Source organism: Hemicordylus capensis, chromosome 2 (assembly GCF_027244095.1).
Source record: "Hemicordylus capensis ecotype Gifberg chromosome 2, rHemCap1.1.pri, whole genome shotgun sequence".
Classification (NCBI taxonomy): domain Eukaryota; kingdom Metazoa; phylum Chordata; class Lepidosauria; order Squamata; family Cordylidae; genus Hemicordylus; species Hemicordylus capensis.
In genome coordinates, this window is record NC_069658.1 from 109,660,862 (window position 1) to 109,688,555 (window position 27,694).

The following is a 27,694-nucleotide window of genomic DNA, read 5'->3' on the forward strand; positions in this document are numbered from 1 at the left end:
TCTCCAGAGATGCCTCCCAAATCTTCCTATTTTTCATTTTAAATCTTTTTAACAAATAAAAGTCACAAAATGACGGCCGGAAATGACATCAGAAGTAATTTCCAGCTACTCGGGAACTGTGGATGTGTGGAAATTGGCCTGTATTTCATACGTGGATAAAAAAAATGAGACCAAGACCCACCCATGGATACATGAAACTGCAATCAGTGAAACGGGATAATGAGAGTCTCCTGTATTTAAGGAGTATGTCTCAATACATCACCTTATAGATTTGGAATATATTTCCATAAAGCTCTTCTGTCAACATGTTTCTTTGCTCCAAAATGGCTTTGTCATTGTATGCAAACTCCACCACTGCAGATGCTTCAGCATGGCGTAACATCTTTCTCACTTCACCTTTAAAGCTTTTGATTATTTCTGCAACTTGAGGCTTTGTCCTGTTCCAAGAGTAAGTGTGGATAGTTCAACAAAATAGTGACTGCCAAATGATCAAGTGTTAGTACACCAATTCGTAGAAGACTCCTGCATTTGAATCAGCTATTCTGAATTATAGGCATATCATAGAACAAGAGGGGTCTAGAAATTTCACAGCCAGCTATTGTTTTTGGTTACCACAAACCTTGCCACCTCGCCAGAGCTCTTGGTACATGCAAAAAACTTAAAGGGGTGGACTGAATTTCTTCCATTGCACTGGGCTTTAGAGGAAGCCTGAACCAGTATGTGCAGGAGAAAGTGTGTAAGATTGAATATAGTCTATGAAAACAACATTATCCAAGTAACTGGCTTTAAGTTACAATAAGATGATCCATAACAGCTAAAGCCACTGCTTTGGGGAGCCACAAAAAAATTATAATCTCAACATCAAGCAAGGCAGCATTTTTCTGAGCTGGGGCACTAGCAAGAAGATGCCAAACTATCTTTTCTTATTAGTCAACAGGCATTTGAACACACAAGGCTCACCGTTTCCCACAGTGCAGTCACAACTTCAATGGGATCACTAGAAGTCCAATCTACTTCACATCGATATTCTGTCCTTCCTTCAAGGAGTTTAGGACTGTGGATCCAGGGTCAGCCCATTTTATCTTCACAATATCCTTGTGATATGGCTCAGGGCTGCACAACTTTGGCCAACCAGCTTTTGTTGGACTACAGCTCCCATCATCCCTGATGATTAGCCATTGTGGCTGGGGATGATGGGTGCCTCCAATAACAACTAGAGAGTCAAAGTCGCACAACCTTGGACTACCTAATCAACTTTTTTGGCTGAGTAATTATTTGAACCCAGAATCTCATTTCCTACAGGTGGCCCTCTTTATCCACATACTCCATATCCATGGTTTCACATAGCCGTGATTGGGTCTAAGACCCAGTTTTATTATCCATGGGTAGAATTTATCTATTCGCAGTTTTGAGTGGCCGGAAATGATTTCTGATGTCATTTCCAGCTACCGTTTTTCAGCAGAGAACCATTCTGTGGCTCAATGGCGAATGTTTGACAATTTTGGGGTTTGGGGGAGGCACTGCTGAAGAATAAGGTACTGTCCTTTTCTTCTCTTATCTCTTTCCCCCTTGCTTCCCCCCCCCGCCCCAGTTAAGAACCTAACCGCCCCCACCCCCATCGAATTCCCAATGACTCAAAGTTTTGTTATTCATGCCTAAAGCTGAGACAGAACCCCACGGATAATGAGGGCCACCTGTATTTACTATCTCCTAATTATACATGTATCTTATAACACATCCCATATGCCTTATACTATCTATCACATCACACTGGCTGCCTGCTGCAGACCTGGTTACTTCAAACAGAAATGAAATTATGCAGGCAGAATTTAAAGGTAGAAGCATGCGCAGAAGCCAAGTGAACATAATCCAATGAGCTTTTTAATGTTGCAGGAGAAAGAATGAGTGTAAGAGACCTAGCAAGCTAAGACGAAGTGGAAGTTTTAGAAACACCAAAATGGACAACTTAGAGACATATAAGAGCAAATATATAGATGTGCAGAATACCTACCCATAGATTAGAAGTTTCTTCACAATATTTCTGGAGTATTTGGATTTGCTTAGCTCAGGGAAACTTTCTGAGGGATTAAAAAAAATCATACTGAGAAGCTATAATAAGTGAAACACTCAATGTAAAAACCCACATATGTGACTATCATCATACCTTTTAATTCTTCAAATACTTCTTGCCTTTGCTTTTCATTACCAAACTGAATGTAACACTGGATGACTCGAGTTGAATCATGAGCAAATGCCATCTGTGGAGATAGATACAACTATTACTTCAAGTCATTTAGTCAGCATTATATTATGTGTATTTTAATACATTCATCCTTATAGCTAACTATAATGAAGCTGCACAGAGAACACTATAGCTAACTGAGGCTGTAAAGACATAACTCACTGATGAACAAACAAAAAGTACAGGCACCTTTGGAATAGCATGGTCTTATGCAATAAAACTAATCTGAAGGAAATTGCTTTCTACCATTCAAGTTCTTGGCATTTCAAATATTACCTACAACCAATACAGCTAACAGAATCATTCAATATATCCCCATTTGCTATGAAGCAACACATCTGGATTTCTCCCAAGGCCCAAGAGATACCATGCAATCTACATCTGGCAAAAAGTCAGGATATATAACCAAGCACAGCAGGGCTGCTTAACTTCAGCCCTCCTGCTGCTGTTGGCCTACAGTTCCCATAATCCCTGGCTATTGGTCACTGTCACTGGGGATTATGGGAGTTGTAGTTCAAAAACAGCTGGGGGGCCTAAATTGAGCAGGCCTGAAACACAGGAATAGACAGTAGGTTGAGCTGAGAGAATGAGGCTTTCCTGCCTTCTCATTCTGGCAGCATCCCCTTAAAGTCCCTGAAAAAGTGTGCCTAAGGATCAGGAGGACCCTCCAAAACAGTGTGGGTTATGGTATGGGGGGCTGCAGCAGGAAGGTGAATTTAGTTTGTGTCAATCAGTGCGGGGCGGGGGTGCCTTCTGATCATTTATGAGACTCTGTGGAGCCCAGCAATAATTCCATGAACAGGGCCAATACAACCCAACAGACACTATTTCATCAGTCACAAGAAGAATATTTCAGCAACACGATCACCATCTTTCTTACATTTTTTATTTTCCCTCGAAGCAGCTTCTGAAGTTCACTCAGCAGCTTCTTGCGCTTTTCCAGATCACATTTTTTCCTATCAAAACAAGTGGATTCTAAGGTAAGTCAAGAGTTTATATTCTTTTCGTAACTGAACATTAAGACATTAATTGGCATCTAGTATTAGAGACAAAACCGTAAATTCTTCAGAAGTATAAATCTGTTTCTTGAAAAAACTGCATGATTACAGCATTTCATAACTTGTTTGTCATCCATTCTAAAACCCTAAACACACTGTAGTCAAAAATCATTTGATATCATCACACACACAAGTAGCAAATAAGAAAGCTAGCAGTCAAATGAATTCAAGAAGCAATGCTTTGTACCCTGTGAGCCCTCCACTTTCAGAGTTATACCAGAAGAAGGGCATTTATGTGATTTCAGTGAAATCCAGAAGTTTCTTTGCTGCAATAGCAGTCTTCAGTCATTATCTGCCACACTGGTATCCTGTCCTCCTACCAAGGAGCTCTGGGAGGTGAACATGAAACTCTCTTATGCACAAGACTACAGCGGCTAACATCCAAACTAAGTTACTCATGAGCGGTCCCATTGAAACTAATGCAAGTTAGTCATGGAGATTTCTATATCAGGCAGTACAGAATGGGTGTACTCATGAGAAACTTAGTCTGGCCAGCAAACAGCATGAGGTAGGTTAGGCTGAGAAATAGCAACTTGTGTACGGTCATTTAGTGAGTTTCAAGGCTGCACAGGGATTTGAACCCGGATCTCCAATTCTTAAGCCAAACATTAAACAGCATTATGATATGATGGACTCTTCCATTGACAGGTTACCACACTGATCAAGATTTTCCTTGCAATATGCAATCCTTAAGAATGCCAAGTATATACCCTTGCTTATCAATTTTTTTAAGAAATCAAAAAAGCCCATAGACCTACATCTTCAATTTTATAATCAATAAATATTATAGGAGTAAGGCAAAACAATGTGTGCACACAATACTGAACACCATATAATGTTGAATGAGCACAGTCTTACACTAAGCACAGCCTTTTCTTCCAAACAGTCTTACACTAAAGAAAATATAACCAAAATCATTATTACTGTCTCAGAGTTTCCCAAATCTGCTTTGCCTTAAGCACTGCATCGTAGTTGGTTTTGTCATTCAGTTGTCTGGTCTGCTTCAGCTCCTTCTTTTTCTTCTTGATGTCATCCCACTTGGGCTTTTTAGGCTGCAAATCTGATGATAAAAATATACTGTGTTGTAGAACACAAACAGAAATTATATGGTACTTGAATTGATTAACATACAGTGCCAATTTCTTGGTACAGCCCACTCCGCTTATTGAGTCTAATCCAATAGAGAGTCTCTCTAATAATTCTCAACTACTTTGCTTCTGCTTACAGTTCCAGCAATGTCAGAGTCTCGAAAAACAACCTAGGTTCTAACAACTTACTTTGAAACATTAACTAGAACATATGAAGCTTAGGGCTCTGCGAATCAGCCCTGATTAAATTCAGAGGCCGCCTCAGTGCTTCAAAGCAGCCTCCAATTCAATCTGGGGCTTAAGACTTGTGAAACAGTTTGATTCAGATCCCTTTACTTACAGGCAGGATTATTATTATTATTAATTTGATTAGGATACAGGCACAGTTGTGGTGATGCAGCTTCAGTTTGAAAAAGGACAGCCAGAAAATATTTTTAATTCTTATTCCTGCAGTCCTGGGAAACGTGCAAGGTTTTTTGGGAACTGTAGTCTTTTCCAGGGCTGGCTGCCAATCCACTAGTGAATAAGGCCAGATTCAGCTAAAGTGGCTTGCTCTGCTTTGGAGCCAAATACCAGCCTGAAGCTTTGTACAGCCTTCATGAAGCCAAATCATAAAGAACCAGGCCACTGGTCCATCTAGCCCACTACTCTCCACTCTGCCTGGCAGTGCTCCTCCAATGACTCAGGTAGAGGTATTCCCCAGTCCTTCCACCAATAACGCTTTTTTTTAACTGGAGAGGCCAAAGAGTGAAACTGGAACTTTTTGGATGTGCTCTATCACTGAGTGACGCCTCCTTTTATCATCCCTACAATCCAGACAGGAGGTGCCCAAGAAAACCTAGAGAATTCAAGACTGCAGCCTTGTATCCAGGCAGAGAGGTAAGGGTTTTCTTCTTCTGACTTTTTAATACCATGTCTCCACAGGCAGTGCTTGAACTGACCACAGAACCTGATAGAGCTCACCACTTCCTGCCAATTGCCATTTTTCTCTAGAATGCACCAGGAAATAAGACTATGATATGATTTACAATTATTTCCATGGTATTCTGGCTAAAGGAAAAAAGGAACATGGTGACTGGCAGGAGCTGGCTGCAGAAAAGATTATCAGCTGTTCAAGTGATGCTGAAATCACGGCTGCTGCAGAGTAAAAACAGCCCCATTGCCACCACCTTCGGTAAGCCCCTGACACTTTTGGAGATTCAAAAGGTGTCATTCCCCTTGTTTGTTCATCTTCCCACGAGCCTGTTTGTAAGCTTCATTACAAAGCTGCAGAACTATCTGGAAATCTGAACTTGAGGCTCACAGCTCATACTTCTAACCACTATGCTGTATCAGTCCTGGACAGAGATTAATCCAAAGCAGATATGCCATCTTCATGAATCAATTTTTAAAAGTTACAAAAAGCACTAATATTCCCTATTATATACATGCATATTTTCTTTGAACAGCACATTAAACACACACAAAAATCACCACCTCCTTTATCATCTTGAAGTTTTCGCTTCCTGGAAAGGTTTTCTGATGGTTGTTTGCTCTTGAACTGTTTTACACCACTTTTACCAGGTTTTTTGTTTCCTTTCTCAAATTTCTTGGATTTAAGTTTAGTCTTCCCTGCTTTCCCATCTTTTCTATTGAATTTCTTTGCAGGATCAGCATCTATTTAAATATTAAGAAGTATTAACATATTGAAAAGGTATTATCCCTGAATAAATACATCATTTATCACCAAGATTATTGTACGTTTTCAATGCAGTGCTCAACATATAGGAAAATAAATAGAAGGGCCTCAATAAAATCCACAAGCCCCATGCTCTGTTCCCTCAAGCCTTCTAAAAACAGTAGCTAAGGGAGGTCTGCACCGCCCATGGCCAAGCTCCCTAGAACTTGAGCAACATTTTCAAAGACTAGCTCCTATATAATAACGCTGTTTCCTCTGCTAATTTCCCATAAATTAACCAAACTACAACAACAAAAAGCAATACAGGTAATGAGAAAAAGCTGTAACCAAAAGCTTTCCTACAATGGAAAACATGTTCCCCATTAATAAACACAGATTGCAGTATAAGTTATAAGTATTCCATCTCATATATTTAAGGCATTTGTTTAAAGAAACTGAATAGTCTCTTTTGACTCTGAAGCAGGATTTTTTATTTTTTGAGCATTTGGTGATCTTAAATACAAGAGATACTTGTTAATGTTAGAAAACCTCCATCTACTGACTGTAGATCAGTGCTTTCATGCTCATGGGGTTAAGGCACAGGGGTTATATCATGCCATACACCAGAGAGCTACATGGGTACTTTCATATGGAACAGCCTTCTAGTACCTACTTCAAGTAGAAAGTGAGCTGGAGGGTATCCTCTCATCCAAGACCCACACAGCGCAACCCTAAACACATTTACTCAAAAGTCACTCCAAGCTCAATCAGACTTGGTCTCCAGCAGACATGTTCAGGATTCCAGCCAGAGTATTCAGGAATGCATTCAGATTCCTTAACACAGAGGTTCCCAACCTGCGGTACACCATATGATGTTGAACAACAACTCCGATTATGCCCAACTACAATTTATTATGGCTGGGGATGATGAGAGTTGTAGTTCAACATCATCTGGAGTAGCACAGGTTGGGAACCCTTGCCTTAATGGCTCTACAGCACCTACGTCTACTGGTTTATGAGCAACATGGACTTATAAAAGGATTTCTGAAATCTTGACCAGAGTTACATGAAGTTCCAATTGTATCAACTGGACTTATTTCAATATAAACATATTTAGGATCAAAGTATCTGCTGAGAGCTACAGTCAGTACTGGCCAAGAAATATACTACTTCTACTAGGACTAAGGAAGAACTAGAAAAAAACAACACAACTATATGTAGCACATATCTGATCTACAGTTTTTTCTTTTGTTCTTACATTTGAGAGCATTCTACATGATAACACAAGACACTAGCAAGTAGACACCCAGCAACAACCAAGATATTACACAGATTCTCAGGTATTACAAAGGTTCCATGTTCTTCTCTACATGGAACAGATTTTAAAGCACTACACAAGGTGATGTTGTGGATGTGGAGAGCTGTTTGCGTGCAGTAGCTAGCCTTGTGGGTCTGCTGATCTTCACCATACTTTCTGCAAGATTTGTGATGGCATAAAGAAAGCCATCTCTTCTATACGGATTTTTACCAGGTTTACACAATACAATGTGTTTTCTCAATTCAATAAGGTAAAATAATTTGTCCCTTCCTTACTGCACCATATAAAAAACTTGCCAGTTATAGCCTGGTCCTGCACAATGCCCTCCAGTCTGAGGAGTACACACTCCCTCCTCTGCTGCCCGCATGGATGTCTACTCCAAAATTTAGGTTAGAATAATAAACCAGGCCTGGTCACAATATCTGAATTAACTGATCTTGGTTTATTTTAACTTAAATTGGTTCGAAGTGAGTTACAGATTGTGAATGATTTCAAGTAAGCAGGTTAGAATAAACCAAGATTGGTTGGTACAGATGTCACAACCAATCTTGGTTTATTCTCGCCGAAATTGAAAGTAGACACTTGCATAGGCAAGGAAAGAGGGAGCATGTAGTCCAGTGTTACCTCTAACAGGGATTCCCAGATGTTGTTGACTACAACTCCCAGCACTGCCAGCTGCAATAGCCTTTGCTTGGGGATTATGGGAGTTGTAGTCAACAACTGAGAATCCCTCTTAAAGGGAACACTGATGTGCTCCCAAAACTTGGAGATATCGCGCAAGACCAGTGGTTTCATTTGATGCCTGGACTGGCCCACTGTTTGCCTGCAGTATTAAAGGTAAAGTTGTGCCGTAGTGTCAGTCTGTCGACTCATGGCGACCACAGAGCCCTGTGGTTTTCTTTGGTAAAATACAGGAGGGATTTACCATTGCCATCTCCCACGTAGTATGAGATGATGCCTTTCAGCATCTTCCTAAATCGCTGCTGCACAATATGGGTGTTTCCCATAATCTGGAAAACATACCAGCGGGGATTCGAACCAGCAACCTCTTGCTCCCTAGTATTACACATTCTCAATCTTTCTATGCCAAGTTAGGAAATATATACTATAGTATTTTAGTCTTACCATTATTCCTTGCAAAATTCTTTTTGCTGGGTCCTGCTTTTCCACCTTTGCTTATAAATTTCCTTTTACCTTTGGCTTCCATAAGGATACTTCTGAAAATCACAGAAAAGAACAATTACTGCTTGTGACACTGCCCCCTCCAAAGGCAGTTCATTTTATAAATCTAAGTTTAGGTTTAATTTTTTTAGTACCTACAGGTTGCAAGGATTTGTCAGCTACCAAAAGAGAAGTGATAAGCTGTGAATTGTTAAGTTTTTCTCTTTAAAAAACCAACCCATGTAAAATGATCAATAAATCCAGAAATATTGGAACAATGTGACAAAGCAACTTAAAAAGAAAACAGAAATATTAGATGGAAAGTGATATAGAAAAAAAGGCATGCCACATTATATCTTGACAAAAATGGTAGAGAACAAAACATACCTCTAATAGGAATTTCAAAAGTACGGGGTGGGAGAGGAGAACAAAAAAATGTGGGGTGGGAATGTATTTTCATACTATGACATATTTGTTGTTTTGAAATATATGTTATATTACCACTCCAACAGATTGATAGACAATATATCCCATACTTTCAATCTTTTTAAAAGCACAAGAACAGCCCTGCTGGATCCTATCTAGTCCAGTATCCTGTGGGTGTCTCAGTGGCCCACCAGATGTCTCTGAGACGCCCACAGGAATGAGGTGAAGACATGTCCTCTCTCTTGTTGTTGCTCCCCTGCAACTGGTATTCAGAGGCATCTTGCCTCCGAGGCTAGTAGCCCCTGATATACCTGTTCTCAATGCAGGTATCTAAACCCTTCTTAAAGCCATCCAAGCTAGTGGCCATCACCCTATCCCGTGGCAGAGAATTCCACAGATTATGTATTGTGTGAAAAAGTATTTCCTTTGGTCAGTCCTAAATTTCATGGCCATCAGTTTCATGGGATGACCTGTTAGATCAATGATAGTTTGTGGATTTTCACACTATCAATGCACACTACACACCCCTTGTGCAATGGTGACTGCATATGTCTCTCTAATCTTCATGACTTAGGAGCCAAGAAGATATATGCCTTTTCCACCCACAAGAAGTATCTTGCAGCCTTGTAACCAAATCTATAAATGCTATTATGCTACAAACATCTTTATTAGCCTGCCTGCTATATGTACCACATTTACTAGCCTGAAAGAGCCACACGCTTTTTCTGACAAAAAGCTTTTCTATTTGGTTGCTTAGAGAAGATAATTTGCTATAGGCAAGCCTAAGCCACTGGCTCTTCAACACTAGTCAAGCCATATAACCTCCGAAGCTCAGAGATCGAAGCAAAGCAGGGCTACTACAAGAATGAACAAGATACAGAATTGTTATTGGTCACCCTTAGATAATTACATCTGAAGAAAAAGATATATAGCATTTTTTAGTTAAGTCTTACAAAGTCAACTGCATCAACAGGCTAGGAAACTCGTCACTTTCCAGCCTTTACTCCAGCACACACATGCAGAGATGCAAGACTTTGGGTAGGTTTTGGCAGAGAGCGGAGAAGAAAATGCAGAAGCCAATTTTAGTCATGATTGTGGAGCTAAAGCAAAACCAATAGGAGAGACAACCTATAAGGCATACTCTTAATGTTATTTATTAGGCTCAACACATTTTAAAGAAAAACTCTTGTTTAGGGACACTGCCCAACAACCATCTTCCCTCTCTTGGTCACTTCCGGAGTGTAGGCAGCACAGGAACACTTTGCCTGCACAACAGCATACACGGAGAGAGACTGGGGGAGTTGCACACAGTTATGTCCCAGGAGACCCTCTTTGCACACATGCTGTGGTACTCAGGATGTCACCTTCTGTGTGATGTATTTATCTGTGGCAAGAAGTATTGATATGACCTAATGTATTTCTAGTGACAGGCTTTCTCTCTTTGTTTTTTCACCCTCAACAGAACAAAGGTAAGACTGTGCTTGTACAAAGCATCACATGAAGCAAAAGGCGCTCAGGGAACTGTGGCTATGAAGTGATAAAATACTTAGCCAAAGTTAGCAGTTGGGATACAGAGCCAAGAAAACACTGGAGGTCCTCACATTCACCCCAGTCTCTAAAAACTGCTTATATTCCAAGGCTAGATATATTTCTAGAGATATTTTAAGAAATGATAACAGGGTTAATATAGTAAATACAAATAAGCAGCTGATTTGGCTATGCTTAACTTCTTGCTAATTTGCCTTGCTGATATATTATTTCTGGTAATGTACAGTTTGCAACAGTAAAGCAGCTTAAACGGGCAAGAGATCTCTTGCAGAGAGGCGCAGCTGTCGTTGCTAACAGTTTCCATTAGACAGTTAACAAAACAACAACAATCGCGTGCTCGCTGCAGGAGCCATTCTTTCTAAGAACAAAACCGCGTCTCCTGGGAATCGGCCAGAACTCGACAAGGATACGAGACACTGGGCGGGGGAGTAGGGCTGAGGGCGGACATCCCCAAAGGGGGACGCTTCCGCATGAAGGGGCCGCCCTTGAGAGCCAGCGGCAGACTTTGCCTTGGACCGGTCAAGAGACGCAGGTGAGAGTTTCACAAACGTGGGAAACGCAGCCCAGGTTTGGGGGCTCCAAGCTAGTAGGCGGCTTTCAGCAATTCCCTGCCATTAAGAACCAGGCTCAAGGCTCAGCCCCACGCACGCCTCCCTCTTCTCAGGAAAACTTACCCCGCAGCAGCAGCCTCGCACACGTGCGCTTCTCTTCTCGCTTTACGACTGCTTCCGGAAGAGTCGACGGGAAGCTCGAGGCCGCGACAGCGTAGTAAAGTGAGCTACCGTAAGTCAGACCTGAAAGGCCACAGACATACGAAAGTAATTATGTGGTGAGCAAAACCCCCCCGCCCCGCATCAGCTCAACACAACTGATCGTATACTTCCGGTTTCCAGTTGAACAATACGAAGCAACCAATGGCCAGAGAAAGAACAGGGCACCAAAGAGATTTGAGAGTAGAGCGGCTGCCCGGCTCTGCATTTAGTCCCTGCCCCTCAAGGGGTTGTGTTCAAATGGAAGCCGGAAGTGAAGGCTGTATCTCGCTCTCTAGTCTATTTTTCTGCTTTCAGGGGTACTCGGCTGGCCCTCACCGGTCTTGGTAGACGGAGCTTTTGCTGTTTTGTTGAGACTTCAGCACCCCTCATCCATAGAGAGAGAGGTGGGGAGAACATACAGAGTAGCACACGCACCGGTAGCTTCCGGTGTCATTGGGCACCTCTGTTTTACGGTGTTAAGAGTGGTAAAAGCACAAGCCTGTCTGCATGCGATGGAGGGACGTTACAGGAGATGTGAGATGTAGCAACTGAGCTAGGTTTACCTTTGAGGCAACTTGAGGCGTGGTTTGGGGGGGGGGTGTCTTTTTTTTTTTTTTTGCTGCACTAATTTCAACGTGACATATGATTTCTGGTGATTTGGACACATGGATAGTATTCATGAAATAAATTTATTTATTTTATTACATTTATATCCCACTCTTCCTCCCAGGTGATCAGATGCAGTACATGCTTATTTTTATCCACACAACAACCCTGTGAATGAATTCACTTGAAGTATCTATATATCCTATTTTCTATTTTTTCGCTATCTTTCTACATTTTGATCGCTTGTGTATAATTGTGCAGGACTGAAACAGAGGTGTGTCTATGTGACATTATAGTTCACCAGATGCTCTTAAAACCTTTGTTAGAGCAGGGATACCAAACTTCATTGCTGAGATATTGTACTACAATTCCCATCATCCTCAGGCACAGTGGCCTGTGGGTGATGGGAGCTGTAATCCAGCAACACGGGGGACTCAAGACTGGGGAGCCCTATTTTAAAGAGTTGTTGTAAGCCACAGTCTCCCTATCTCAGCCTCCATCTGAAAAGCAGAGATCCTAAGACAAGGTGGTTTTAACCGCCATTACCATCAGCAAATATTATTTTATTTGTTTGTTTTCTATACCACCCTTCCAAAAATGGCTCAGGGTGGTTTGCATTAAAACAATATCAGATTGCAAATGTGAGATTATGCCTATTCAGGGTTGGGTCTTGCTAATGAGGCAAGATGAGATGACAGTCTCAGGCAGCGCCTGCAGTATGGGGCAGTGAGTGTGAATTTCTTGCCCCGCTCCCATGGCCTGAAGGCATTGCCTCACCTGCCTACCACGATGCCATGCCACCCACTGCCTTCCCCTTCTCCTGTCTGCATACCTCAGTGGCCACAGTGTGAGAGGTGCTTTTAGCATGGAGTGGCTACCTGGCTTCTGTCTTGCTGCTTGGCTACCTGGAAGATTTCCTCTTTGCCCCCCACACAGGAGGTGCAGGGGAAGGAGAGAACCATCCAGCCAGCAAAGTGGCGAGACAGAAGCCAAGCCACTGCTCCATGCTAAAAATGCTAAAAATCCACTGCCTTCCCCTTCTCCTGTCTGCATACCTCAGTGGCCACAGTGTGAGAGGTGCTTTTAGCATGGAGTGGCTACCTGGCTTCTGTCTTGCTGCTTGGCTACCTGGAAAATTTCCTCTTTACCCCCCACACAGGAGGTGCAGGGGAAGGAGAGAACCAACCAGCCAGCAAAGTGGCGAGACAGAAGCCAAGCCACTGCTCCATGCTACAAATGCCCCCCATCCACCCGCTTAACTAATGAGTGTACTGGGGCAGAGTTTGAAAACCCCATTGCTGGGGTTTGGTGACATGTAAGGGAAATGGGGTAGACGTGGTCTGGCTTAAACCAGCTCCACAATGCCTTCCCCTTCTCACACCTGCTTACCTGCTGGGATGGATGTTGGGGAAAGCATGCCCAGAAACTAAACAGCCAGGAAAGGGGGAAGGCAGTATGGGAGAGAGGTGGAGCTGGCCCAGGCCCTCAATGCCACTGGCATCAGGGAACATAAGAGGCATGGCACTTAAGCTGGCCGTGGCAGGAGGCATTTATCAGACTCCTGCCTACAACTCTGAATATGGGTATAATATCGGTCAGCCTTCTTTCTCCAACCCCTCCCTCCCAATATATAATATGGAAGTAATAATATTGCACAGTTTGTTTATCTTCTTCTAGGACTGGAAGTGTTTGCAGGACAATTTTTAGTTTTAATAAAAATCCCTCACAGGAAGAGCCAAACTTGATTTCCCCCCTCATAGGAAAAGCATCACATCATCATCCAGCTGACACACCAGTGGGTTAGTGGGGTAGTGGCAACAAAAGAGTCCATGTTTTCTTTGGTGGTGGCCAACATAAGCGGCATGTCTATATAAACAAATAGCATGTTATTATCCTTTTAATTATGCTGGTTTGAACAAGCTGGATTACATGTGAAAGGGAATAGTACTAAAAGTGGGATTACTAAAACATGTATAATTTCTCCTACCCAAAGCTCAAGCTTCAGTGATTTTATTTTCAACAAGGAATACCTTTTTTGGCACCAGATGGCACTAGCATCTCAACCATACATAATTATCAGGCCTCAAAACTATTATTTCACTTCAGGTGTCATGGGGCTCCTCCAGACTTCAGTGCAAATTACTGTGATAATGAAATGAGAAATCCACACAATATACAAGGTGTTGCATAATATTTTTAGTGCCATCTGCTGACAATCTGCAGCAGCCCATGAACAAACTGCTTTCTCAAACTACTTTTGTTATAACTTTGCAGCGGGGGTGGGGGATGGGTGGGGTGCGCAGTTCATGCAGGTTGCCAGCAGATGGTGGTAAGAATGTTACACAACATCCTTGTAGGTAATGTAGATTTCTCGTTTTATTCATTGTTGTAATCTGTGCTGAAGTTGGAATATATTGCCAATTGGAAAAGTCCATGAGCACATCACTTCCATACAATAAAGCCACCAACATTACACACGTGGTCTCCATTTTCACGTTGTTAAAGTTTCTCCCCGATGAAATTTACACTCAGAACCATTACCAACACGATCTGCAGCAAAAGCAACTTCTAGTGAATGTTATCCAGTACATTTGTACCAATTGTGCCTCTGCAGCTCATTGTGAGATCCTTCACTCCTTGCAGCTGGGGAATGAATTGAGGAACTTGAGAGGGGATGGTGCTTGCTGGGTGCTTTTGCAAGTTAGGTGTGAGCATCGCCCAGAGCCGTTTGGATGGGGCAGTATATAAATGTAGTGGTAGTAGTAGTAATTAATAAATCATCATCATTATCATTATTATATATCTTTCATTTGAAGTCTACTTTCGTTTGCAAGGAATTAAATGTTAGGCAGTGAAAGATTATTGGCTTTGTGAAGAATGTTAAGGTGCACCAGGGCCAGTCTGTCCACTAGGCAGACCTAGGTGGTCATCTAGGGCACCAGTTCTTGGGGAGTGCTGCAGCTCCCTGGGTGGAAGTTGAGAAGATGGGTCCTGCCTCCTAGATGATTTCTGGCTTGCGTTCCTTCTCCCCCACCCCACCCATTCAACCCAGCGAATAAGCAACCTGAGCAGCTCAAGTTAAAGTCAGGACTCTGCACTTCTCAGCTGGAGGGTGCCAAAGTCAAACTTTGTCTGAAGAGCCAAACTTTGCCTCAGGCACTTTGGGCCAGCCCTGAGGAGCATGAAGGATAGTAAAAAAATGAAAGTACTGATGGGACCTAAGATTTGATAATCTTAATAATCTTATGTAACAAGAAGAGTTACAGAGACCTCAAAGAAAACAGGGTTTGGAATGCAGAAAAATTAGGTGAAAGGGGGAAAGAAACATTGCAGCAGGTGGACTTCTAAAGAAAGGAAGTTCAACATCATGAAGGTGGATATTGGCAGAACTAGCTTGAAATCCCTCCCCCCATTTTGTAGCTCTATTCAAAGGCTACAGAAGTGGGGGATTTTTGGTAAATTTTCACGTAAGGGAAAAGAATTGAGGTAGGTAGAAGGCAAAACCCATCTGCAACAAACAAAACTCCGAACAGAGCAACATGACACAATCTTGCAGCATGGCTCTGGAGAGGAGGCTTGGTGGAGAAACAAATGACAGATGCCAAGGAGGGATACCATGCCAGACCACTCAGTTTCACCACCCAAAATGGAGTAGGAGATTGCTCCCCTTTTGCAGCTCAATCCCGCCCATGATTCAGCCAAAGGTTCTCCTTTGAGAATTTCCAGCCTAGATCTAGATTTTGGCTGGTGTATTTGTGATATCACATTTCTCCCTCTTGTAGAGGGCACAGCCCTTTTAGAAACTAATCAGCATCCAAATAACTGCACAGCTAGTTCCAAGTACTCAAAGGGACTTTGGACTTTTGTTCCCGTGCCAAATAGAGTTAAGGAAGATTCAAAACCAGTTTGTGATACAACATGGGAGTTCCTAGAGAAAAACTAGGTCAGAAATCCTACTGGGTGTCCCTAAGTCCTTGGGAGTGCCTAAAGCAACTCTTTGGATTCTTGTCACTGTTTCTGTTTAAAAAAAAAACATTTTCCCAGCACAGGGTGCTGTTTTCTACAACAAAAGTGTTTACATAGGAAATCTTTAAAAATATATTCTTTCATGGTTAGGAAATAAGACATCAGTTATATTCTTCATGAGCAAAAATAACTCTCTCATGGTTAGTTACTGCCTTCTAAAACTGCCCTTTCAGCCCTAAAAATGACTTTTTAACAGCTAAAGACAACCATTAAGATCCTTAATTTCTTAGTAAATAATGTTTAAATAAACTCAGAGATTCCATTTTTAAGCTTCCAAAATTGTCCTTCCACAGTGTTTTTAACAATGGGGGGGGGGGAGAGGATTAATGGATTACTCACTTTGCTGTGATTATATGCAATTCCTCATTACATGTGGTACTTAAAAACAAACAAACAAACAAACAAACAAACAAACCAATCTCTGTGTTAACAGCCAAACCAGCCAAGGCTCTGTTTTGTCACACTTCTACCTCAGACAAGGTAGGCCTAGCTATATCAGACCCAGCCTTCCTGGTTGGGTTGTTTGTTTCATGAATCACATCAGGAAATGTGAGCCCTTAATACTCATATTCTGCAAAATTTGACAAGATTGCCCTGAAGATGCTTTCACTTTTTACAAGTTGAGTATCCCTTATCCAAACTGCTTGGGACCAGAAGTGTTCTGGGTTTGACTTTTCTGAATTTTGGAATATTCACATACTGTAATGAGATATCTTGGGCATGGGATCCAAGTCTAAACACGAAAGGTTACTGTACACTGTATTTTATTATTTTAGGTTTTATTTAAAGCATAAAAACGAATAAGCATTGTATTTATGATAACTACAGATAGCTGTAAATGTAATGAAAATTAACTGTGAGAAAATTTTCAATACAATAATATTGCTGGTTATGTTAGACTCAAACATGGCATTTTAGGTGGAGATGAAATTCAGATTTCATGTGAAAATAATGTTTTGTCAGTGCTGTGTGTGCACGCCATGGTGGTTTCCAGATTTTGGAGCATTCCAGATTAGGGATACTCAACCTGTAATGGATCTGCAAAGTCTGTCTTTTAGGTGTAAATGTAAATCATTCATACATTTTTGTCCCTTGGTGTGGTGATTAAACTGAGGTGTTCCATTTCATGCTTAATTTGCAATTCACTGCAGACTCTAGAAAGCTAATGAAAAAAAGGGGCATTTCCCCCCAGCTGTTTATCACTTTCTAGCATATTAAAGTGGCCATCTGAGTCAGCCAGTCACGGACATATGGGAACCTGGTCTACCAAGGAGGCCCTTCAAATGTTACCATTGATGCCTGGGAGCCACTTTGCCACGGAATTGTTTTCTTGCTGCTGGGGCAAAATTAAAATGACCCAGTTCAATAACGCAGGTTCTAACAACTGAATAGGCACTCTACCGAAGAGAAAGACCCAGGGGGTTAGGTCATTTAAATGTTACCCCAGCCACACAGCAGCTCTCATATGACTAGAGGAGCATTTCAAGGGCTCCAAAAAGTCACGCTGATGTGAGAAGACAATTACATGCTCCTCACATTTCTTTTTTGCTACAGCTGCTGCAATAAGCGCAATGCTTATAATACTTGTTTAAAAACAACATAGTGCAGACTTATTAATGCCCAATGCTCTTGGATACCTGCCATTATTTGCTGCGTATTTTCATTATCTGTTGCTTATTTTCATTATTTGCTGCTTATTTTCAGTTAATTCTCTTTTGAGATTAATGTCTTTGATGGCTTGAGTGAATGCCAAAGGCAGTTCTTTAAAGGGCACCTTGAACACATCCAGATGCTACTGTGCTTGTAGCAAAATCTAGAGTTCTAAAGAGGCTATTTCAATCTTAACTAAAACGCTTTAAGAATTTTCATGGATTAAAAAAAAACAAAACCCAAATGAAGGAAATACAAAAGCATCGGCCAACTCCTTGCCTCTTGTTTCTCTTTCCAAAAGAGAAGCTGGCATTTCAATTCACGTTTTTATTTTATAAGTGGGATGGACAATTTCCCACCTGCATCTTTGGGGATGGTATCCCTGATTATTTCAAGCATTATTGCATTTATGCAGAACTCTATTTTGTAGACTAGTCAAGTAATAGTTATAAATTGCATGAGTTGCTGGATGCAGGAAAAATTTCATCCTCATCCTGTCCACTCTGGATGTGAACATCGTCACGTTGAAGAGACATTGGAAGCAGGAGAAAGAAGGTAAAAAAAGGAGGGGAAGGCATGAACTATGCCTTCATATCTTCCCGTTGTCTTCCCAGAAGCATCTGGCACTGCTGGAAACATGATACTGGATTAGATGGATGGACCCTTGCTTTGATCCAGAGAGCTCTTATGATGTTCCTATGTATTACTACTATAGTCTACAAAGCTTGTGGCTGATTCCATCAGAAACATCTGCTACAAACTTAACTCCTCAATGCAAAGCATTATGATTAGCAGTATTGCCCTGGTACAGTGCAGTAGGGAAGCATTGTGTGTCCCAGGCCTTTATTAGCAGGTCCAAACAATCTTAAATGTGAGTTACAAGGACTCTAAAATATTTGATAGGAAGACTTGTACTTTGATACAGCAAGTGGGGTCTATATATATCCACAAGACTTCTGCATGAGAATCAGGAACCATGCATGCAAGTTTCCCAAACATGGATCTCCACATCCAGGTCTCAGAGCTGTGATGCAGTTGCAATCAGGACAACACAGTGCCCAGGAAATGGTGTCTCCCTCTTTCCTATACAGATGACCAGCAGTCAAAACTAATTGCACTGACCACCTGATCAGCAGGTAGATGCACTTGTTTAAGTGGCTGCTCAGAGAGGGACTATATCAGCAGTCAGAAATTCTGACTTTTCAGTGTCCAGGTACATCGACAGAAAAAGCATGCCGTTGCACTATGCAGCACTCCCGGAATGATATAACGAGCTTCTAATAGTGATTTGGAAGACATAACACTGGCTTTGGTTTGACAGATGATTAATTAACATTTGTTCCAGCAGCAATGAGCAACTTTCTCCCCTTACTCCCCCATCTGCCACTAAAGAGCAGTTGGTGGTTTTGATTCGTCCCCAATCTGGCTGTTAGCTGGTAACTCAAGGAATGCAAATATATTCACTTCCCAGCAGGCTGAAAACCATGCTAAGCACTGCTTTTTCACTTCAGGACAGCTGCTGGAAGCTGGGGATCAAATAGCACAGTCCTTTACAAGAGCAGGAAGACTGTTGAGCTTCCTTTCTCCCAGCCAATTCATTGTTCATCCTTTGTGTACTTCTTTGTGTGTCACAGAGTGCTGCTGTAAATGATCACTGGCAGAATTATTCTACAGCATCCAACAGTCAGGGCTCAATACTGAAGCTCACATCCCCATTTGCCAGGAGAGATATTTGTTGCCCTTTTCATGTAAACAATTAAAATGACAAAGTGGAAACATGGATAAAAAGTACTGGAAGTCCCACTTGGGGGGACTGGGTGGGAATGGGGATTATGACTGTCGTGATTGTCACATTACACTTTCCACAATAATCCCACTAAGAAACAGAGACTATGTTTTATATTTAAATTTTATTGGAAAGATTAAATGTACAATTGCAACTGTCCTATCTACAGAATGTATGAAATATACAGAAATATGCATGCAGAGAAATTATTCTGCTGCTGTTGTTCTTAACAACATTTATTGAATGGGTCTGGGAAGGCAGACTTGTCAATTGACTTGAACGGTCCAGGACTGGTTGTTTTCCAGCCATTAAATGACATAAGTTGGAGACAGCAGTCAGGGGAGGAGCTTAGACTTTGGCCCACCAGCTATGCAACTCCTATCTAGGGTTGCCAACATTGTGTTGGCTGGAACTGGGACAGGGACTCCGAGGGGGACTAGTGGGGCGGGGGCATGGCCACCTAGTCCGAGGGGGCCGGGGGGCATGGCCACCTAGGGGTGGGGATTGTCTTTTTAAAAAATGGTTTGTAAAGCCACCTCTGAGAGGCAGTGGAGCAGGATGGTGGCAAGAGCTCTCCCGCCTATGGGAAAGGAATGGCTGCTCTCTGGGGCAGGGCTGGCTGGGGCGGGTGCACTGGCGACAGGCACACTGCTGCTAAAAGAAAGGCACCCAAGAACTCACTGTTGCGGCTGCCACTGACTGACTGCAGGAGGGTGGATGGAGCTGGAGAGAAGGCAGACAAAGGACTCCCTTCCTCGGCCCCACCTTCCTCCAAATGAGGCAGATGAGCATTTCCCCGCTGAAAGTCAGGACATCCTGCACAGTACGGGACAGTTGGCCACCCTACTCCCATTATTCCTGATGGCCACTGTAGCTGGGGAGGATGGGAGCTGTAGTCCAACAACAGCTGGAGGGCCAAAGTTGTACAGCCCTGTCTTAGAGCAAGGCTGCTCAACTTCAGCTCTCCTGCAGATGTTGGCTTACAATTCCCATAATTCATGGCTATTGGCCACTGTAGCTGGGGATTATGGGAGCTGTAGTCCAAAAAACAGCTGGGCAGCTGGAGGAGGGGGGGCTAGGTTCAGCAATCCTGTCTATGAGCCACCTTGCCATGTGACAGTAACTATTTAATACTGGCGAGCTGAGAATAAGCTCCAGGTATTTAAATATATCTTGTAGATACTGAGACAGAGTTAAGTATGAGCTCAGAGTACTATTCACTTTATTCAATACATCCTATATATGTATAGAAACATGAGGTAGGTTTTGTTAAGAATATTTCTTGAAGAGAAAAAAAAATCCAAGGAGCATCTACCTTGGAAAGTCCAACAAAAAGCAGTCCTCTGCCCATATGGTATTATAATGCTACTTGATCAATTTAAACAACACAGTATTTCAAATCTTCTAACACTCCAATCCTGCACACATTTATTTACACCCACTGATTTCAGTTGAAGTAAATGTGCTTACCAAGTAAGCACCATTGGACACAGCGGGAAATATTTCCAGACAGGCATGTTTAAGATTGGGATGCTAGTTTGAAAAAGGGGAAGGAACTGCACAAATATGTCCTTATTATGCAATGTGCATAAAATACTTCCTTTCAGATATGTACAGATAAATTTCACAGGAGCAGCAGCATGTTCAGTATTCACACTTTCAACCTCACAGGCTACTTGGTTTGGTTATAATTCTGGATTTTCTTCCTGCAGGTATATATCATTATAGCCTAAGCATACCTATGGACAAAACATTGAAAGAATATAAATTGTAATATATGTGAAGTCTTTTTATAGCGGTAACTGTACAGAATATTGCAGCAGAAACATTTCTATATTCTTTGGGTAAAAAAAGAAATAATACCTTTTGCTGCACCAATTTCTGTAGATGGGAAAATGTGCCTGCTTTTAAGTTGCAGAACGCTGTTAGATGATGAATGTAAATGGTTGTATTTAAAAAGTCTAATTCACTGACAGAGTCCACACCATTAACTTTGATATCTACTGATGCAATAGCATCAAATGTGGCTAGGTGTTTCCAACTGTCCACTATCCAGCACAGACACTGTGGCAGTCTGAGAAAGGCCCAAATTTTGTACCTACTGCCCCCTCGCATAATTCTGCAGCCCTTAGCCTTGCATCATCCTGTGTATATATAGTGCGTCTCCACCTCCATTTTAGAGGAGACTTGCATCATTATTAAAACCAACATGACTTTCCTACTGCCACTGGTTACAGTTGGAGGCAAGAGTGGCACCCTCCCGCAAGCAAGTTCAAAGGGCTACATCTCTCCTGTCACCACATTCCAAACACGGAAACTTGCACTTCATTCTCTGAAACTTGCACTTCATTCTCAAGAGTAGCTTGCAGAATTCAGCAAATTATGTTGTAAAATGATTTGGTTGATATTCAGGTCTTGCCATCATTCTAGTCTGTTTTGACACACATTCTGGCTGAATTAATACAGGGAATGCTAGAGAAAGATTCTGTGACCTCTGTTTCCCCCCTGTTTTGCCCCTAATATCTAATCTCCCTTCAATATGCCAGACTCCGTTCAGTCAGCAGTGCTTGATGCTACTTCTAAATCTTTCATCTCATCTATTCTTTCATCTGTAGGCTTACATCTGTGCATAAAGCAGAACAAAAGGTTTATCTTGTGTACAGCAAATAGCAACAGAAAGAGTAACAAGATTTGGCAGTATTTTATAATTTATTAGAGAAAAGAAACATGATTTCTAAGATTGTACTACCCCTTTTTCTCAATATAGCATTTCTAAGGCATAGCTTCTTTTACTGGTGAAATATGTTTTTTATTGTATTGCAACTGATTCTATATCTATTTCTATACATCTGTATTTGTTTTCTTCTTTATGAAGTGCTGGACTTTCCCTTTGTAAAACAGGGGTGGGGTTTGGGGGTGGGTAGGAACCGATGCTTCTATCATATCAAAGAGATATACAGCATCTTTTGCAAGAAATTGTTGAATTTGTTGAAATTGTTGAAGAAATTGTTGGTGAGCAATTGAAATCAATGGGAATCAGGGGTTAGGAGAACTACAGTCGCAAAAAGACAGAAAAATCAAAGAAAAAAGAACAAACAAAATGTCAAAAATCACCTGGAATCCCTTAAAATCACCAAGAATAAGCAAGAGGAGTGAGCAAATGGAACCTCTGGAAAATTTTGAACCCACAAAAATCGCTCAAAGGTACTTTTGAACACACACCCCAACCACTCAAAATCACTTTAAATTGTGAGGAGTTGGCAGGGTCAGCAAGAAGAATGAGTGGACTGAACCTCTGAACCCCCCAAAATGGCAGAATCTCCCCCCCCCGTGCAAATCACACAAAATCCTGCCAAACTGCGGATACTTGGGTTGCGGTTGGCAGACTGGTCACAATTTCCCAGTTGTGGATACTCAAAACCATGATTGGGGAAACCGCCGTTGGTGAGGGATAACTGTATATCATTTTAGTGTTCATACCAGTATATTGTACTGGTTTTTGCTATGCACAGCTGGATTGGAGGGGGTGAGTTTCACAAAATTTTTCAACCACTTGAAAAGTGTTGTCCATTTTTGTCTGTGGGTGGGGAACTTGAAAGGGCACAAAAGTGTTTGGGGAAAGAATCATATGACAGAAATAAACTGCAACTGACTGCTTTGGGAGTCCTAAAAGCCTCATTTGGGAAACATCCAGCTTGTTCAAATAGGGGTGTGTGTGGACACAGAAATTCTGCCACCCTGACCGAGATGTTCTATTCTGCCACCCACTTTCTGGAGATGTTGCCGGGCTCAGGCCCAGAAAGAAGGAGCCTCAAAGAGAGGTGAGCATTCGAGGTCCCAAATTCTTCTCTGGCTTTGACTAGTATAGATTACAGCATGAAATGCTCCACTGACCCTTGGAAAGTGTAAATGAATTGGGTCATCACAGTGAGGACAATGTGGCTTTGTTTGCCCTCAGTGATGTCATCAAGAAGCCAAATTTAATTTGCTCTGTAGTTCTGCGATGTCATCACACTCACCTGCTGTTTGGCTGAGATGACAGCAAAGGGAAAAAAGCCCCAATGAAGCTGGAAAAATGACAGCGGTGTAGAAGCAGATTGAGTCTGCAAACAGGCATGAAAAACTGAGTGTTCTGAAGAGGTAGGGGGAGTTAGACAACTAATTTGGCCCACCCTGAAGGTACTTCTTCCCTAAAGCGATTTCTTTAGCTAAATTTGACAGTTCAGTAAGTTAAGAGTGAACTAAGACTCTTAATCTAAATTATGAGTGTTTCTTACCTAAAAAATGGATTCTTTAAATCAAGGACATTGCCTGATTTGAAGCCTGTCTCATCCACTACAGCAACAATCTGGATGTCATAACTCTGCCTGTATCATAGAGAAGAAAGATAGTTACAAATTTACAGTTATGTCCATAATAACTCACATTTGGTCTTACTTATATGTTAAACATAATTAAAACTGAAACTAGTTTGCACAGCTGATTGGCTGGTGGAGAGCCAGTCTTGCAATGGTGAGCATGAATTGTCCCCTTTGCTGTGCAGGGTTCACCTTGGGTTGCTTTTGGATGGGTGATGGGAGCACCGTCTGCTGTAAGATATTCCCTTAGAAGATGTGCCTATAGCTCAGTAGTTATAGCATCTGCTTGAATGCAGAAGGTCCCAGGTTCAATCCCTGGCATCTTCAGGTAGGGCTGGGAAAGACTTCATTTCCCAGGGTTTCTGGCACCTGAGACGTTGCTGCACATGCTGCAACAGCATCCGGGTGACAGGGCATGATAGCGGTATCATATCACAAACGCTTTCAGTCACTAGGCCCTTGTTGATAACCTTTGCCAGGTAAGGTGAGGGGGCACAGCAGGTTGGGCTCCATCCTATTCCCAATTATGCCCTTGGGAGGAGTGTGACAGGGCTAAACTGCAGAAATAAAAAATTTTTTTCCCCAGGCCCATTTTAAATCAAACTCAGGGGTGGCTGCAGGTATGCAGTGTTGGTGGAACTTTTGTAAGCAATCTTTGTATTTCTCGACCCAACAAATACATTTAAGATAAATTTACAAAAGATTTATTTAGTCAAGATAAAATCTTACATCTTGAGTATATATGTTTCAAATACCTTCTGTACTGAGATAACTTTTTAAAATGAATATTAAGGTAATAGGAAGTTTGATTTCATAATTTTTTAAAATGTGAAAATCATACTTTGGTGAAGATCTGGTCATTCTCCAATTATGATAACAAATAACATAAATGACTGAAATCCAATGAGAGTTATAAAGGCACGTCTGCATGTTTCCTGGGACTGAGTTAATTTCCTTTTTCACCCACAGCTTCTGTGTCTCTGTTGGAGACTACTTTGAACCCCTCACCCCCGCTAGTTTCTGGAATGACCCATAGAGTGGAATCATTGACTGCCATTGACTACAAAGAATGTGCATGTAGAATTTCCTTGTTCAATTATCTTGGCCTCTAATTTCTAGTTTCAAACAGGACACAGCTTTGGCAAAAATTCATTCTCTCAGGCAAAGTTCTGTCTTATATATTTACCCAGATTTTTCCTGCGAAGCTTGCCTAGTTTTCTTTGAGTTTGAATGAGCTGTTGTAGTACATCTCTTTGACAGGCAATCAAAAAAGCTAAATAGTTAGACATTTAGATGCACACACTCGAAAGTGTATATCGCTTTATAGACATAGAATATAGGTAGAGATAAAGAGACATTGCTTGCAAGTGAAATAAAAGGGGTTCTGTTATATTGCCCGTACTGATATCTTCAACTATTGTATGTTTTCAATGGAAGTTTTATCATTTATGTACTTCAGGACTCATGTGTGTGGGATCTGTGATACACAATACTCATTTTCCATTATATTACAGCTTCCCTGCCAAATGTGTGATTTAGCATGGGATTGCAGGTGAGAACTGGGAGTGCTTCCAGCATGCTTGCTGTGCTGTAACCAGGCTGGAAAATTTAATAGTCCTAGACCCTGTGTGCTGCTATATGCAGAATCTGCGGCTCTATGGCCAAAATGTTCAAGACAGCATGAAGCTCCAGTGAGGCAGGAGATCTGAAGATCTGTTATCTCTCTTAATTTTCTAACAAACTGGGAGTTTTTTTAAAAAAAGAGCAGCTTTCCATTCCAAGGCTGGTTTTGTATGCTTCTCCTGGGTGATTACAGAGATCATGCATACAGTAACAGGTGTGGAGGGAGAGAAAACAGCTAAATGCATCTTCATGTGTGTACTAGACTTTTTCATAGGGTTGTCATGCTCACAAAATGGATACAGCAGGCAAATAACCAATTCCTACATTGTTAGCACAGCCATGATCCTGAAAACATATATCTGAAAAGAAAAGCCTCAAGAGGTTTTGTTTCCATTTAGTTTCAGTCAAATAAAGACCAGAAATACTGTCTAGTTCTGAAACCATTGTTCTGTCTAAGATATCAGGTAAGTCTATATGGGTATTTCCTCAGAAACAGATTTGTAGATAGGGAGGAAGCCAAGATGCCTGGCCTTTAATGAACATTTTGGCAGTTGGATCATATTGTTACAGAGGCAGTTTTTTTTTTTTAAACCAGTGGAATTACAATAGTGGTTGTGGCATCAGGTGATGGAAAATGCCACATCCCTTAATCCACTAGGTTATTGATACTCTTTACTGTTAAAAGGCAGGTATTGTATTATGAGCAATATAACACTTTTACAAAAAAGCTTTTAACTAGAAAGCTTGGAACACTCTTGGGTGCTTGCTGTTGGTATGAATGAAGCTTTTTGATTGTATTACTAGAACTTATGGTTTTATCAGGAACCTCCTGACTTGGATGAGCTACAGTACATCTAGACCAACAAAATAAATCTATTTTACTTGAGAGAATAAGAATGCTTTGTTTCTAATTACAGACACATATGCATTAAACACAACATCAAAATGAAAATGATATTAATGTCTTACATTGGGCGAGTTCACACAATCCGCCAGCACGTAAGTAGGAGGGAACCAGTGGTTCCCAGAGAAGTGCCTCCTCCACCAGTTTCCGAGTCCTCCACCTGACTTTCACCCAACTTTCGTAATCAATATCTGAAGCTGGGTGGAGAATGTCAGGCGAAAGTCAGGTGGAAGATTTGGGAACTGGCAGTGGGCAGGGTGAGACAGCCTGCCAGAAGCGCCTTCTCTGGGAATGACTGGTGCCCTCCTATTTACCTGCTGGCGGATCATATGAACGCACGCATTGTAAGCTCCCTTGGGTGCCCATTCTGAGTAGAAAGGCAACATATCCGTTTTAAACTAAATTAGTTATGCACAAAATTTCCAGTCAAGACTGTTACATGCTGAGACTGTCCTGGCAATAAGACCCAGATCTATGCTGTCTTCCCTGGTCACAGCTTCCCAGCAGCTTTCTGTAAGGAAGAGGCTGGTGAGCAGATTTTTAGATAACTACTTATTTCCTTGCTCTTTGCACCTTGGACAGCTTTATTCCAGTTTTGGATTCTCATATGTTCTCTCTGGCTAGGAAATTTGGATCAAATACTGAGCCCTTTATGTTTTCTGTGGGTAATTTCCTTTAGACTGGCCTCTGGAATTGCAAGGAGCAACAGCTCCAGTCTGATGCTTAACTGTTACAATTTCACAGTCAAAGCCAGGGGTTGAACTTTAGAAATCATGTAACAATCCAACAATGTCTGTAAATGCAACAAACAGTATATACACTATGGAGTTTGTTGATGTGTTATGTTTCTGGGTGTTTAATTCTACTATAATGGTACATTTTCCTGCTGGACAGATACATCTTCTGTTACAACCTGATTGGCCAAGTTTATTCCTGCTGACTTTGCTAATACTGAAGACGACAGGAACTAATCCAAGGTGACAGATTATCCCAGTATAAATAATTAAGGGGCACATATGAAAGACAGTTTGATGGAGTTCAGAGAAACTTCTGGCACAAGTAAATTGTGAACAGGTGCTACTCAGCACCTGAGGTGGAGGTGGAGGAGAGGTGGAGGTGGAGGAGAGGTGGTGGCAAAAAGTATGGATTTTCTAAGATTACTCAAATAAATAATCAGATTTAATTTGTAGGAGTGTGCATGGAACCGGCTGGCCCGGTTCGAGTCCAAACCAGACTCGAACCAGACTGAGCCAGTTTGGTTCGGCACCCTTTAAAAAAAAACGAACCCCTCGGTTCGGGGGGGGGGTGTTCATTGACTTAAAAAAAATTCCCCTTACCTCCTTTGGGGGAGTTGTTGGAGGCAATGGGGGGGGGGAGATCCACAAAGGTTCACCTGCCAGCCTTCCTTGCAACCCAAACCGGCCCATTCAGTCGGCTCTTTGGCCCTTCCCCCTCTGGTGCAGTGCCCATTTTGGAGGTAAGAGCGCCTGC

General features: G+C 41.8%; 2 protein-coding genes across 12 annotated transcripts in view; both read right to left on the reverse strand.

The window, feature by feature from the left end:
* Window positions 1-11,359, reverse strand: part of PUM3 (pumilio RNA binding family member 3) — a 48,666-nt gene extending 37,307 nt beyond the window's left edge. Inside the window, exons 1-8 of one of the 2 annotated variants that reach the window (XM_053294259.1) lie at window positions 11,173-11,359; window positions 8,489-8,580; window positions 5,865-6,044; window positions 4,225-4,360; window positions 3,123-3,198; window positions 2,165-2,258; window positions 2,012-2,078; window positions 263-437 (exon numbers count right to left, since the gene is read on the reverse strand). In XM_053294259.1, coding sequence (XP_053150234.1) covers window positions 263-437; window positions 2,012-2,078; window positions 2,165-2,258; window positions 3,123-3,198; window positions 4,225-4,360; window positions 5,865-6,044; window positions 8,489-8,570 — 810 coding nt within the window. In that variant the 5' untranslated portion in view covers window positions 8,571-8,580; window positions 11,173-11,359. Of the gene's footprint in view, window positions 1-262; window positions 438-2,011; window positions 2,079-2,164; window positions 2,259-3,122; window positions 3,199-4,224; window positions 4,361-5,864; window positions 6,045-8,488; window positions 8,581-9,903; window positions 10,042-11,172 lie in introns of those variants that run through there. The other variant, XM_053294258.1, reaches the window with a different exon arrangement.
* A 9,159-nt stretch (window positions 11,360-20,518) lies between these two features.
* Window positions 20,519-27,694, reverse strand: part of LOC128344340 (histone-arginine methyltransferase CARM1-like) — a 124,364-nt gene continuing 117,188 nt past the window's right edge. For 5 of the 10 annotated variants that reach the window (XM_053294268.1, XM_053294261.1, XM_053294263.1 and 2 more), the window contains 3 exons: window positions 24,863-24,949; window positions 23,596-23,685; window positions 20,519-21,057 (listed from right to left, as the gene is read on the reverse strand). In XM_053294268.1, coding sequence (XP_053150243.1) covers window positions 21,048-21,057; window positions 23,596-23,685; window positions 24,863-24,949 — 187 coding nt within the window. In that variant the 3' untranslated portion in view covers window positions 20,519-21,047. The remainder of the gene's footprint in view (window positions 21,058-23,595; window positions 23,686-24,862; window positions 24,950-27,694) is intronic. The other 5 variants (XM_053294264.1, XM_053294269.1, XM_053294266.1 and 2 more) reach the window with 2 other exon arrangements.